General features: G+C 40.7%; 1 protein-coding gene across 1 annotated transcript in view; it reads left to right on the top strand.

The window, feature by feature from the left end:
• The window catches only part of GIGYF2 (GRB10 interacting GYF protein 2), a 125,661-nt gene that overhangs the window by 109,693 nt on the left and 2,256 nt on the right, over positions 1 to 13,712 (top strand). Inside the window, exons 23-28 of the mRNA XM_082658051.1 lie at positions 3,439 to 3,561; positions 6,261 to 6,470; positions 6,606 to 6,808; positions 7,972 to 8,126; positions 9,634 to 9,818; positions 10,606 to 10,753. Of these exons, the coding sequence (XP_082514177.1) occupies positions 3,439 to 3,561; positions 6,261 to 6,470; positions 6,606 to 6,808; positions 7,972 to 8,126; positions 9,634 to 9,818; positions 10,606 to 10,753 (1,024 nt within the window). The remainder of the gene's footprint in view (positions 1 to 3,438; positions 3,562 to 6,260; positions 6,471 to 6,605; positions 6,809 to 7,971; positions 8,127 to 9,633; positions 9,819 to 10,605; positions 10,754 to 13,712) is intronic.

Below are 13,712 nucleotides of genomic sequence, written 5' to 3'. Positions count from 1 at the left end.
TTCATTTCTAATCTCATAGATTATTTAAAAAATAGTCTCTGTATCTTTTTTATTATTATTATTATTTTTTTTTTTGCGGTACACGGGTCTCTCACTGTTGTGGCCTATCCCGTTGCGGAGCACAGGCTCCGGACGTGCAGGCTCAGCAGCCACGGCTCACGGGCCCAGCCGCTCCGCGGCATGTGGGATCTTCCCGGACCGGGGCACGAACCCGTGTCCCCTGCATCAGCAGGCGGACTCTCAACCACTGCGCCACCAGGGAAACCCTCTGTATCTTTATTGATATTGTTTATTTGATGTGATATTGTTAACATGTCTACTTTTACTCCTTTAATCATGGTTTCCTTCTCTGAACATATTTATAAGACTTTGATGTCTTTGTTAAATCTGACATCTGATCGTTCACTATCACAGTCAGTTTCTATTGCCAGCTTTTTTCCTGGTATATAGATATACTTTCTTGCTAATGCACTGTAGCAGTTCTGGGTTCTGGTCCTCCCTCCACCCCCACTCATTATTATTATTTGTTTTGTGGCTAGCTAGATTAATTTAGTGAACTTCCCCGCCTCTCCCCCAATAGTGTGAAGCCTCTGCTGGGGCTTCTCTGGGGATGCAGCATTGGGTATGCTCACAGTCACTCTGGGCTGACAGTGGTTTGGGCTGGGCTCTCCTTGACTGTCTTGTTCCACATTTAGGCTGTTAAACTCCACTAGTTGCTAACTGGATTATTCTCTTCTCAGAAGAACCCTTGGGCATAAAATGTTCCAAAAGCCTGATCCAATCAAACTCAAGCTCTTTTGAAGAGGTACTTCCTGAGGTTTATATCTGAGATTTGTTCTGACCCTAGGCAGACTCCTTCTAGCTTGGTTCTCTGAGACAAAGAAGCAGAGTACAGTTTAGCCTGTATCTCCAGTGAATCTACCAGTTAACCCCTTGCCTTTCACTGCAACATCCACTGTTTTTGAAAGTGCCCTTAGGGTTGAACTCCTCACTCTCCACACTCTGTTGCAAATGAAGTCAGTTCCTTTGGGAAGAGGTCTGCAGCTCTCTCTATTCCAATCTGTTCCACCCACCTCTGCTTCAAGACAGAAGTCCCAGAGTCACAGCTCTGGAGCTGGGAACAATGGCGCCTGCTTTATGAATTGAGCCCTTGGGGGAGGGGCAGTAGCCTCAGGTCTTCTTGGCTTGCCTCTCCTGGTGGGGTGGAACCTCTGCCTTTCAAAGTGGCAGCCAGGGCCCTAGTAGTCTCTGTAGCACTGTGTAGTTTCCATCCCAGAAGTCGGGGCTAGGCATAAGAAGGGAGCCACCTCTCCTCTCAGCTGTGTTTGTCCGTAGCTTAGCCTTTGCAACAGGTAGCTGGAGCCAGGATGAGAATTGTTGATATCGTGCACTTCCCGGGAAGGCAGCCCACTGACTGTCAGCTAACGGGGAGAGAGGGAGGCCTGTGTTCTTTGCTGCCTTCATCTGAAGTAGTGTTTCTGTCTGGCTGAGCTAGGAGTTGGGAGAGAGTGGGTCATGGTACTGCAGACTCTCTGTTCTTACTGAGTTTTAGCAGATTTTCTTAAAGAAATGTTATCAAAAATAGTGTTGAAAAAGTAAGGTAGCAATGTCAGGGCAGGAAAAAAAAAAGTAATGTTTTTTAAATCAGCAAAGTATAATTAGACATTCAGGGGGCAGAAAATGTACCAAATTCCCAACTGTTTGCTTCTGACTTGGGAAAGAGTTGTTATGAAAAGCGTGATTGACAAACTTCAGTTCTCTGAGTGGGCAGTACAGGATGTTGGTTGAACTGGAAAATGCCCTGAGGCAATGTTGATGGAGTGATGGGGTATTATTTCTTATGTACAAATAAGATTTAAGGGAAATTGATAGCTATCTGCAGACGTTTGTCTGTCATGTGAAAAAGACTTAGATTTGTTCTGCATTACTCCAGAGAGCAGACTCATGAATCATGAGCAAAAAGTACAGTGAAGTATACTTTGGCACAAAATATAGGAGGATTTCAGAGGTTCTTGAAAGAGGAATAGGCCATTTCAGGAGGCAGTGAATCTGTCCTTGATGCTGGCTGAGTTTCTGCTGAAGAGGACTGGCGATTGGTTTCTGGGTACCGCGGGGTGATACAGCCACTGAGATTTTCGACAGCATCAGTGGTTGCTGGTTCTGACTGCATCAGAATTACAAAAATATGCGAATTGGTTGGCTTTACCTTTGCGTCTTTTGATTCCTTGAGTGTGGGGCTGGGGCATCTACATTTTTACGGGTCCTCCAGGTGATGCCACCAGGTTTGAGATCTGCTGCCAGGTTTGATCTTGATAGTGCTTTCCAAAACGTGTCATTTCCTGTGGAGAAAAAGAGTTCATTTGTGCTCAACTTTGCCTACTTAGTCCCCCATCTTTCTCTCTTAGCTGCCTCCTGTACCCCTCTCCTACCCTAGCACAGGTGCATTTTGAGAGAAATGCCGGTACTACCCATCATTGGGCAAAAAATGTTAAAGGATCTATTATGTTCGGTAGTGTTGAGGGTACTCATTTGGAGAGCTGTCTGGTAACATCAGTGACAGTTTAAACTGTTTTTACTCGTATCGCATCAGTTCCAGTTTTAGAGATTCCTACTGAAGAGCCATTCTTTTTTGGGACTGTTTGGCATTTTGTTTGTTTTGATCCATCCATGCTCATGTATTGTTTCTATTAAACATATTTTAAGTCTGGTTAGATTTGGTTTTTGTTTGCTTTTAAGAGCCTTAAGATGTCTCAAAATTAGAGTGTATCTTTCTTCTGGCCCAGAAAGGCCAAGGGATTCCCCTAGAAATAATCAAGCTTTTGAGAACACTAAAGTATTCAGGACTCATATATTTACACTTTATTTTAGTTGATAATTTTAGGGCATAGGAAAAATAGAATTATTGATTAAAACCAGCTTAGTGCTCACTACTAGAAGGCACAGCCTGGTTAACTCCCTTTCAGGAAAGACTGATAGAAAACTGTGCCTGGCATCTTTCCTCAGCTGCCCACCTCAGCTCTCCCTTCACAAATCTTGCCCTTGCTACTTTCATTGGAAAGTAGCATATCTTGTCCTTTATTACCTCCTTGGATTAAAAACTTAGTGATTCTTTTGTTTACTTCTTTCTCTTTATGGTTGTATATTGGTGTATATGTCAATGCCAGGTGTAACAAATTTGCAGTTTCGTAATGGTAGATCAAATAAAAGTGTATTGATGTACTTAAGTTGTTTTAAAATAATCTTGTGACAAAAAAATTACGTAAAAGCAGACTGACTGGGAGAGTAGTACGTAAAAGGATTGAAGAAGGAAATTTGAATTGAGTGTTATAAATGGAGTTGAAAGAAACATGAATGTTCTGGCTGTACTTCATGCATTATTGCCCCTTTGTTTCCTGTACATGTTTCCTCATGAACTCGTTTGCCTTCCTTTTTTGTTAGCTTCCCTCTTCTTCAACATGGGGCCAGCAGTCCAATACGACAGCATGTCAGTCCCAGGCAACACTATCATTGGCTGAAATCCAAAAACTAGAAGAGGAACGAGAACGGCAACTTCGAGAGGAGGTAAGTTTTAAAAGTAACAGTGATCTAGACAGTCAGTGAATAGCTAGTGTGCATCATGGATGAGTGGCTACTAAAGATAACTATTATTGTCAGAGCTGCTGTGTGTCTGAATTGGATATGTGTTATTCACCTCTTTATCCTGTAATGTGGTCTCTAGCAAGTATGAAGGATCTCATAGGAATAACATTAAGATTGGATACATAAATGTTCAGTTACCTTAAACATTTTAACCATAGCTCTTGAGAGAATAGCTCGTAAATAAAAGTTACTTGGGTGTTTCAAAATTGGGGGTGGGTTTTATGCAGATATCCTTTTATAAATTTGATGCTTAGAATGTAGAATACTTTTTTCCCTAAAGGGTATTGGGTTTTCTGACTAACCTAGAAAAACTTAAAATACGACAGAAATAACGCCTCTCTGCCTGTAAGTCTGTATCCTACAGTTCCTCATTAGGATAGGAAGGATACAGAAGAGTGAAAGGGGTTGGGGAGGGGGCAGCAGAGCACAGTTCTTGATAGAAGAGAGAAAATAAGGAAAATGGTTTGGCTCAGCATGCCATTAGGTGCCATATTCACCCACCCATCCATCCATCTGTCCATCACATAGTTGCTACTCAGTTACAGTTTCAGTCTGGGGATATAGCTGAGTCTAAAACAGACAAAATTCTCTGCCTTCATAAAGCTTACCTTTGGTTGAGGGGACATGGACAATAAAAATTAAGTAAATCATGGAGTTCTAGAGGCAATATGTGTCAGAAAGAACAATAAAGTGAGGAGAGGCATAGAGAGAGGGTTGGGAGTTGGGGCTAGTATTGGTGGTAGTAGTGATTGTCTAGTTTTAGGTAGTGCTGTCTGGGAAGGCCTCTCTCAAAAGGTGGCATGAGGTAGCAGAGTCTTGAAGAAAGTGATTTATGTGGATATAATTTGAGGCAGAGCAGTCAAGTTGTTCGCGAATGCAAGCTGTCATTCTGGTCTCGGTGGTGTGGTTCACTGAAGGCCCCGGGAATTGTCTGTACAAGTTTACCATGTAGTGTGCATGCTGTCATCCAGTAGGTTAGAATGTTGCTTCACCTTAAAAAATTATCTTACTTCCCACCCTCTTAAAATAAAAAAATAGACTGAACTTTCTCTGAAATCATCTCTCTTTTCTAAAAGTTTAACAGCTGAATGCAGAGCAGACTATATCTTCCCCCTTCAAGGCTAGAAATTGTTCCAGTAATTTTGGTCTCTGCTTAAAAATAATAATAGTGGTCATCAGAGTTGAAATCACAGGTCTTTTCTTGTTCCTATTTTTGTCTGTTAGAAGTTAATAATTGCCTTGTGTTTTTATTTGATTAATTTTCTTTGAACTCTTAAGTCTTCCTACACTCTTCAAAAGGTATAAAATGCCACTCCATACATATTTCTCACATAGGGAAAACCTATGACAATTCTGTTTCATTCTTTCCCTGGAGGTGTCCTTTCCAGGACCCTGTAATCTGTTCAGATCTGAACGCACGCTTGGCTTGCTGCACAGGTGCTCTGTTTTTCTCGAATTCTTGTCATCTGCATGTTGCCCTCCTGGACTGATTCTGGTTTTCTCTCCTGCTTTCCATCTCTTGTCTTTTCTGATGGGGTATTTCTTCAGTCCTATCTTTCAGTCCTTCTATTGAACTTCTAATGTATGTTCTCTTATTTTGAAGTTCTGAGTCCATATGTTGTTACTCTAAGTGTTTCTTTTTATAGCCTCTTATTCTTGTTTTACTGACTGCACTACCTTACCTCTAAAGATATTACTTACTGATAGCATTTTAAAAAGCTAGCTCCTATTTTCCCTTGTCTTGTTTCTGTTTCCACAGAATTTTGTTTGATTTGGTCTTTGGCTTTCATCTTAGAAGCTCTGTCAAGTGTTTGTTGATCCTGGGCTATTCATTCATATTTAGGAATAAGGCACAGAAAAGCTGTTTGGAGGTTCTGGTATATACAGCACCTTGCCGGGCTTTTCCGTAGTGGTCTCTGTAATGGTCTGTTCTGTTGGAGTCCCACCATCTGTTGGTATCTGTAGGTGTATTCTCTTGTCCTGGGTCAGCTTTCCTATAGACTAATCCGCTAATCTGGTTCAGCCTCTTTAAAATGGAAAGTTTTAATTTTCTTCTGGGGAGAGAGGGATAGCTGTTAACTGCTTTGGGTTGGGGAGGTAGTCAGGGTCTCCGTGCTGCTTTTTACAGACCTTCAGCCTGTCTTCTTCTATGTGAGATACCCCTACCTCTAATTCCTGAGCTTTTTCTGTGAATTGGCCTGTTTCTGAGCTTCCTTTACTTAGGTTTCAACTTACTGGGTCTGTTATATTGGCTGTCTTTATCTGCCTGCTTTCCAGCTTTTAAAGTCTATTTTATTCTCTTTGTCCTTAAGATTTATGCTTTAGAAAAAAAATTTTTTCTGTCATTTTGGTAGGGCTTTGGAAGTAAACATATATTTTGCCTTTATGCTTAACCAAAAGCCCTACTTAATTTTTAAGAAGTAATTCTTGATTTCTTTTTATTCTCCTGTTAGTACTTCTGGCAGTTTACATCTTTATTTGCAGTAGAGGAGTTAACTCTGTCATGGTGTATAATTTCATATAGCTGCTATGTATTTACATTCCATTTAGTATACTGGACATTTGTAACTATTTTTTTAAACAACGGAATCCTGAGTTGCCTTCTGTTTCTGTGCCTGCAGCAGAGGCGCCAGCAGAGGGAATTGATGAAAGCTCTCCAGCAGCAGCAACAGCAGCAACAGCAGAAACTCTCAGGGTGGGGGAATGTCAGCAAACCCGCAGGTACTGCAAAGTCCCTTCTGGAGATACAACAGGAAGAAGCCAGGCAAATGCAGAAGCAGCAGCAGCAGCAGCAGCAGCACCAGCAACCCAGCAGAGCCCGGAATAATCCGGTGGGTTCATTTTCCTAAGCAGTCACTCTGTGGACTGGTGTTATAAGTTAAGTTATCTTTCCTAACTTTCGTGGACTCCCTTTTTATCTTTTTAATATTGTTAACTGTAATTATTTGTCTCCTTTTCTTTAACAGCATTCCAACCTGCACACCAGCCTTGGGAATTCTGTCTGGGGCTCTATAAATGCTGGTCCCCCTAACCAGTGGGCATCTGACCTAGTCAGTAGTATCTGGAGTAATGCTGACACTAAAAATTCCAACATGGGATTCTGGGATGATGCAGTGAAAGAGGTGGGACCCAGGAATTCAACAAACAAAAATAAAAACGCCAGTCTCAGGTAGGGCTCAAAATGATCAACCTATGCTCTTTGGTGGGTTGGGGGAGGCGGCGTGTGAGGAGTAGGATATGGGGTGGCCAGAGAAAGGTAGTTATTTAGTTTTTACTTATTTTCACCTGTATCCTACCATGTGAGGTCATAGTTTGATGATTGCTTTTCTTCCCTGTGGAAACACATCTATATTATACTAGGAGCTCCTTTGGTTGCTGGACACTTAGTCCATTGCCTGTCACATGGTAACCACTTAATATTTTTGTTATTGCTGTGGAATATTTCACCAAGGTATTCTCTAGATTTTAGCGTTTTTCTCTAAATTTATATTTTTAAGTTACACATACTATGAGTATCATAAACACTAAAACCATTTTATTTTTATGATAAATTAGTTACATTTTACATTCATCTTTCTTTCCTTAGTATACAGTTTTATTGAACGAACATGGGTTTTAATGTTAAATACATCAACTCAAATCCCAGCACTACCACTTATTAGCTGTGTGACCTTGGGCAAGAGGGAACCTCTTTGAGCCTCAGTTCCCTCATCTATAAAATGAAGATAATAACTTCATGGGTATGGTTCTAAAGGTTAAATGAATACATGTGAAGTAGTTAGTAAAGTGCCTGGCACATAGTAACTACTTAATAAATGGTAGTGTTGTCAGAGTATTTCTTCTTGATTGAGGGCTTAATGTGTTATGAATAGGACACTAAATGTCAGTTTATTGAGCATTTTTGCCAGGCACTATGCTCTAGGCCTTTGCATATAGTATCATTATTCCTTTTGATAACCCAAAGAAGTATTAGTACCATTTTACAGATGAGGAAACTGAGGCTTAGCAAAATTTAAAGTCTTACTGAAGGACACATAGGGGAACATTTAATAATTTCTCTGAAAAGAAGCCCTGTATTCACAAACTAGAATGTATTAACTGAGGCTAGATTTTAAGGGGTATTGAGTAACCCACCCCCCCACCCCCAGTATTTCAGTTTTTTTATTTCGGGTTTGTTGTTGTTTGTTTGTTTGTTTTCATTTTTGGAGCCAAGAATTGGATTGCTGGACAGCCATCCGGTGTTGCCAAGACATTGTCTATTTATGGGGTTAGAGTATAATCATATAGTAACAGTTTCTGGGAATATAATATCGCCCTATTGTTTTGCTTTAGTAAATCTGTAGGTGTGTCTAACCGGCAGAATAAGAAAGTAGAAGAAGAAGAAAAATTGCTGAAGCTCTTTCAGGGAGTAAATAAAGCCCAAGATGGATTTACCCAGTGGTGTGAACAGATGCTTCATGCCCTTAATACGGCAAATAACTTGGATGGTAAGAATTGGGGAGGGAAACCCAGCATGTGGAATGGCAGAGCAGGACCCACAAAGAGTTAGAAAATTGGAATGATGATGGGCCAACACTCAGGAGGTGAAATCTGATGGAGGTCAAGTCCTGCACCTACCATAGGAACTTGACTCTTTAATAGTATTATAGAAAAGTTCTATAATACTATGCTGAAATAGGTTATCAGTGGTTACCAAAAAGTAGATGCTATCTTAGGCTGTCTTATAATGTACAGGGAAGAAGAGGTCATAGTTCCATACTGCTCATTTTATGGGGGGCATTGCCAGATGGACAAAGGAGAGTAACTGTTATAGTGGGGACAGAGGTCAGCCTGGGCAAGAGAAGTCTGAGGTGATGTGAGGTTTTTCCCTTCCTGCCTTTGGGGGCAGGGGTGGGAATCATGTGACAGAGCAAGTAGACTTATTTTGTGTAGGATAAAGCTAAGACCCATAATGTATGCAAGTGAAAAGATTTCAGCTCAGTTTGAAGAAAACCTTGCTAATTGTTAGTTGTTCACAAAGAAGAATTATCAGCCTTAGATGGAAGTGAGTCTTTCCCTGACCCTCCAGCTTGGTGTGGAAGGGATTCCCATAACTCATGGGCTTTGTTGAACTAGTCCACCTCTGGTGTCTTTTCTAAAACCAAGAATCTTTTAAAAACAGAGCAGTAAAGGAATTGAAGGGTTCCTTTGTAGCATTGTAACAATAACCAATGGTCCGCTCGAGCCAGAGAAAAGAGTAGTGAAAAATAGCAATGGCTACCATCCATTAAGCACCTACCATGTACTAGGCACTTTATAGGGGTTAACATGTGTTATCCTAGGTATCTAATTTTTGCAGTAATTTTATGACATACGTTTACAATGTAGGTGATGTTATCCCCATTTTATAAATTAGGAAACAGAGGCTCAGAATGGTTAAGTAACTCATCAAGGTCACACAGTCAGCAAATTTCAGAATCAGGTTTTAAACCCATGTCTGTCTAACTCTGATACTTGTGCTTTTCTTCTGCACCACACTGCTTCATGTTCCGTTTTTCTTGTAAACTTAGGATATCTCAGTTAAGTGAAAGGAGGCTATGCCTATATCTTCAGTATCTGTTGTGGTGCCTGCCCACATTATCACACTTAATAAATACTGATTGAATTTAAGGGAAAAAGAAATGAATCCCCAGATGACTTTAGCCTTAGACAAACAGTTGTTTCGATCAACATGATTTAGTTTCTACCAAAATAACGTTTAGTGAAACTAAACATGCATGGTATCTTTGTCTCTGTGCTATTTCACATGATTTGGGGCATTGCAGTGACAGTGGGTCCCCCCCACTACTACTCCAGAGGAGACTGAAGAATATTTAACGTAATAGCTACATGCCTTTCAAGTCTCCATCATTAATGTCTGTATTGGGTGTTAAAATATATTAAAAACTGAAACTGAGCTCTTCTGTGTGATATTTCATTGTTACTCTTCATGTCTTGTTTCCTCTCATATTACAGTTCCCACATTTGTTTCTTTCCTGAAAGAAGTAGAATCTCCTTATGAGGTCCATGATTACATTAGGGCCTATTTAGGAGATACCTCTGAGGCCAAGGAGTTTGCCAAGCAGTTCCTGGAGCGCCGCGCCAAACAGAAAGCCAGCCAGCGGCAGCCGCAGCAGCAACAGCCGCCGCCGCAGCAGCAGGTATGAGGCAGCAGAGTGAGTGCAGTGCCCTTGTGAGTGTTAATGTCTTGAAATGTTGAGCAGCCAGAGAAATGAAAATTAGAACAGTGTTCCCATTTTTGTATATCACGTGACTGGAACCTTTTAAAACATGGTGGACTTGATATTTTCAAATTCAGTGTCCAGAGACCTTTGTGAATTTCCCAATTAGCAAATATAGCCATTCATTCTCTGTTAGGCATATCAGCCCCATTGTTCTTGGTTCATATAAATGCCTCTGTCAAATTGCAAATTCCAACTTGTCATAGACCATAAATTTGGTTTTAAATAGTTAAAACTTACAAATGTTAGCTCTCTGCTGCTCAGGATCCACTGGTACCCAGTACTGACAGTACTATAACCTGTCAGACATTTCACACGTTGTTGATGGGCCCCAGAGAACAAAGGAACCTTCCACTTTGAGTAGGTGAGAGGTGTGGATTACCAAAGAGCCAATTCCGAGTGGATGATACAGAGTCCATGTATATCTGGAGAGGTTTTGACAGCTGTGCTGTCACAGCAGTGTGGACACCTGGAGTTACCAGGACGGGCCTTGTGGAGACAGAGCTCAAGTGGGATGTCTGAATCTAAATGAAGGGAAAGCATGCCTCAGTGGACTGTTCTTAGTTTCGTTATTACCAGAATCCACGGTAGGCTTTCTGTTTTTAAACTCATCCTTGGTAAGGTGAGACCCAGGTCAACCATTTCCTCGGAGTGGGCCAAGCCTGTATCCACCATGTAACCTCAGTTGTGCTATCTCGTTTTACAGGACTCTGTGTGGGGGATGAACCACAGTGCACTCCATTCAGTATTTCAGACCAATCAAAGCAACAACCAACAGTCTAATTTTGAAGCTGTACAAAGTGGCAAGAAGAAGAAAAAGCAGAAGATGGTCCGAGCAGATCCCAGTTTATTAGGTGAGCACAGGCCTAATGTCTTAGCTGGGTGTCGGTGGGAGATTATATGTGAGTCCCATGGTGGAATGTTTTTCATGAAGGGAAATACTTCTTATAAAAAATAAATGTTTTTGACCAGTTCAAAGTTAGTAGTCAGTATTTACTGGGCATCTCAGTGCAGGAGCTATGCCTCATGTGCTACAGGGAGTAAGAAAAGTAATACATTGTGCGGTGCCTTCAGTTTTAAAGTCTTTTTTTCATATCTAACATGAATTTCTTTAAAAAAAACTTTCAGTTTAGTTGGAAAATAATACTAATGGACAACAGAAAAAGTTATTTAAAATGTTGATTTGTGTGGAAGCAGACCATAAATCCAGTCACATGTTCACAGAGAAGAACCAGTATTTGTTGACGTTCACTGTGTGTATAATACAATTCTCATAATTATCCTGCATTATGAGGTGATGTTCCAGCTTTACCAATGAGTAAACCAAGGCCTAGAGGATTTAAGACATTTCCCAGAGTCACACAGCATTTAGCAGTGCAGCTGGGGTTTCAGAGCAGGCCTGTTTTCACTCTTCTGTGTTACCCATGGCTACTCTTATCTAACACTGAGGACCAGTGTCTTCATACAGAGCAGCCTTTTCCTTGGGGAAAAGGTGACACCTGAATTGGGGCTTTGAAAGACAGGAAGGATAGGGAATGGTGTTTCTGGAATAATAAACAGCATAGGCAAAGCTGATGGGCCACCTGTGTTTCTTAAGTTGGCCCTAACAACCTCACAGGCAATGATGAAATTAATATTATTCTCTATTTATGAATGTAGAATAGGCTATTATAAAACTGTGTTGTCTGGAATAGAATGGTTATATTGGCCAAGGTGGCAGATTGGGAAATCAGGCAGAAAAGTTAGGAGGCTGCAGTATAGACCAGATGAAAGGTACTGGTGGCCTGGAATAGGGTTTTGGCAGTGGAGATGGAGAGGAGTTAGATGGATTTTAGAAATTCAGGGGATGGACAAGGAGAATGGAAAGGTGTGGGCAGCCGGATGAAAAGAGTTGCCCTTTTGCTAAAATGATGAGCCCTGGAAAGTGGAGCAGGCTTACGGGGGAATGATGCAGTGTTTAAGTGTTGGGTAGATTGAGTGTGAAGTGACTAGGAGGCATGATACAGAGATGAAAGAGCTGATAGCACAGCAAGAGGTAGATTGCTCTGCCCTTGGTAGTATCCATACTTCAGAGGTTTCCTGCGCTGGAGAAATCAAAATATCAGTAACAGAAACCCAGCTTTGAGGATTGCCCTCGGGAACTGGTGCTCTGCAAGCTGGCTTCGGAAACCTAGAGATCTGGCGAAATTTTGTTTTCTTCTGCATGTCTTGGAAGTTTATGTTAAGGATGGATGGAACAGTCCAAAATTTATCCAGTTTTGACAGAGATAGGTGAATGTAGATTTAAGAGTGTTCCTTCAGTTCTGGTTTTGAGCTCTAGCTAAGAATCCCCCGCTATTTAGCTGTGGTACTTGGTGGGGGGAGGGGGGAAAAGGTTCTCAGGGAAAAGGTTCCTCTGAAAATGAGGTAAAGGTTTTTGGATTAAATATCTGATCTGACCCCATCTCCTCTTATAGACCTAAGAAAGAAAGGGACTTAAAATCCCCCTTCAAGGGAATGAGACATAGGTCATTCTAGGAATAGAGTTTTAAGGAATATGTATCTTGAAAGGGAAGAAAAAAAAATTAAATATAAGGGAAGTAAAACTGTTCAACAAAATACTGAAGAAGCTCACTTGGGTGGGCTCTTGCTTGCACCATTTAATGAGAATTTCTGCTCAACTAAACTTTCCTCTGGAAATTCATCTGATAATTTCTGCCCCTTACCTACTCATATCCATTTATTATTGTTTTTAATTGATATATGCCTTATTGACTTATAGATTAAGAAAAATTAACAAACATCCATCAGTCACAAGTTCCCCATGCACATAATGGGAAAACAGCTTCAAATTTGACCCCAAAGTATCCATTAATTTGACCCCAAAGTATCCATTGAGAAAGTGGTCGTTGATCAAAAGAGAATTTTGCTTCTAAAACAAACCTTCAGAGAGATTCCAGCTTCATTTTAATGATCATGTCCTCCATTGTACTCTTGTGTTTTCTTCTAGTTTTTAGAGCTACCAAGTGCCATTGTGAGCCAGCATCCTGTACTTGGATATGAGAAATACACACACACAATACCATTTTTTCACCAGTCATACTTTCCTTATAGAAACAGTCTCCCAAACCTTACAGAAATTATGTGAGTGGGAGTCTGTTGTTCTGAACCTAATATAGTCTTTAGAGCTGGGCATATTGGGCTTACATCCTCATTTGTATTGCATGGGGTCTCATTATATCCCAGAGCTCCCCCTTCTGTCCAGTGGGGAGGAGACGTGCCCTCCTTACTGGTTTTTTGGACAGGTAAATGAGACCATGTCTGCTAAAAGCCCAGCCCGGTAATCGTCATATTATAGCAGCGAATACTTAACTTTGTTTGGCCCCAGGCTTCTTTTCCCTTCCTGTGTTTGTATGACTAAAATTGATTTAGTTTGTGTTTTTGTTACATTCCCACTTTTATTTCATGTGGCTCATTATTGTTTTTATCACATTTCATTTGTTCTTGAGATATATGTGAAGTCAAAGAAAAACCTGCTTCAGAATAGAGTAATAGTTCATTTCATAAACTGTTTGGTCTTTAGGTTTTTGCACTTACCTAATTAACTGTTATTTTCAAATATGAACACTAAGCCTTTCATTATTTTCAAGGGAAAAAATCTTGCAGGTTATGGGAACACAGTTGAGGGGTAGAACTCAGGTTGGGATTTGGAATCCTAGCCTCTCCCAGTAGGAGGCCTTGTAAGCAGCTTGTACCACAGCTTCCTTGGTTAATAAATAGGCGTGTTTATTTTTTCAAGTCATGATATTTTGGAATCAAGAATGTAATGTAATT

Source organism: Grampus griseus (assembly GCF_964374135.1).
Source record: "Grampus griseus genome assembly, chromosome: 7".
In the NCBI taxonomy this organism is placed as follows: Eukaryota; Metazoa; Chordata; class Mammalia; order Artiodactyla; family Delphinidae; genus Grampus; species Grampus griseus.
The sequence above is the reverse complement of the archived record's forward strand: the minus strand, read 5'-3'. Positions and strand labels throughout refer to the sequence as shown.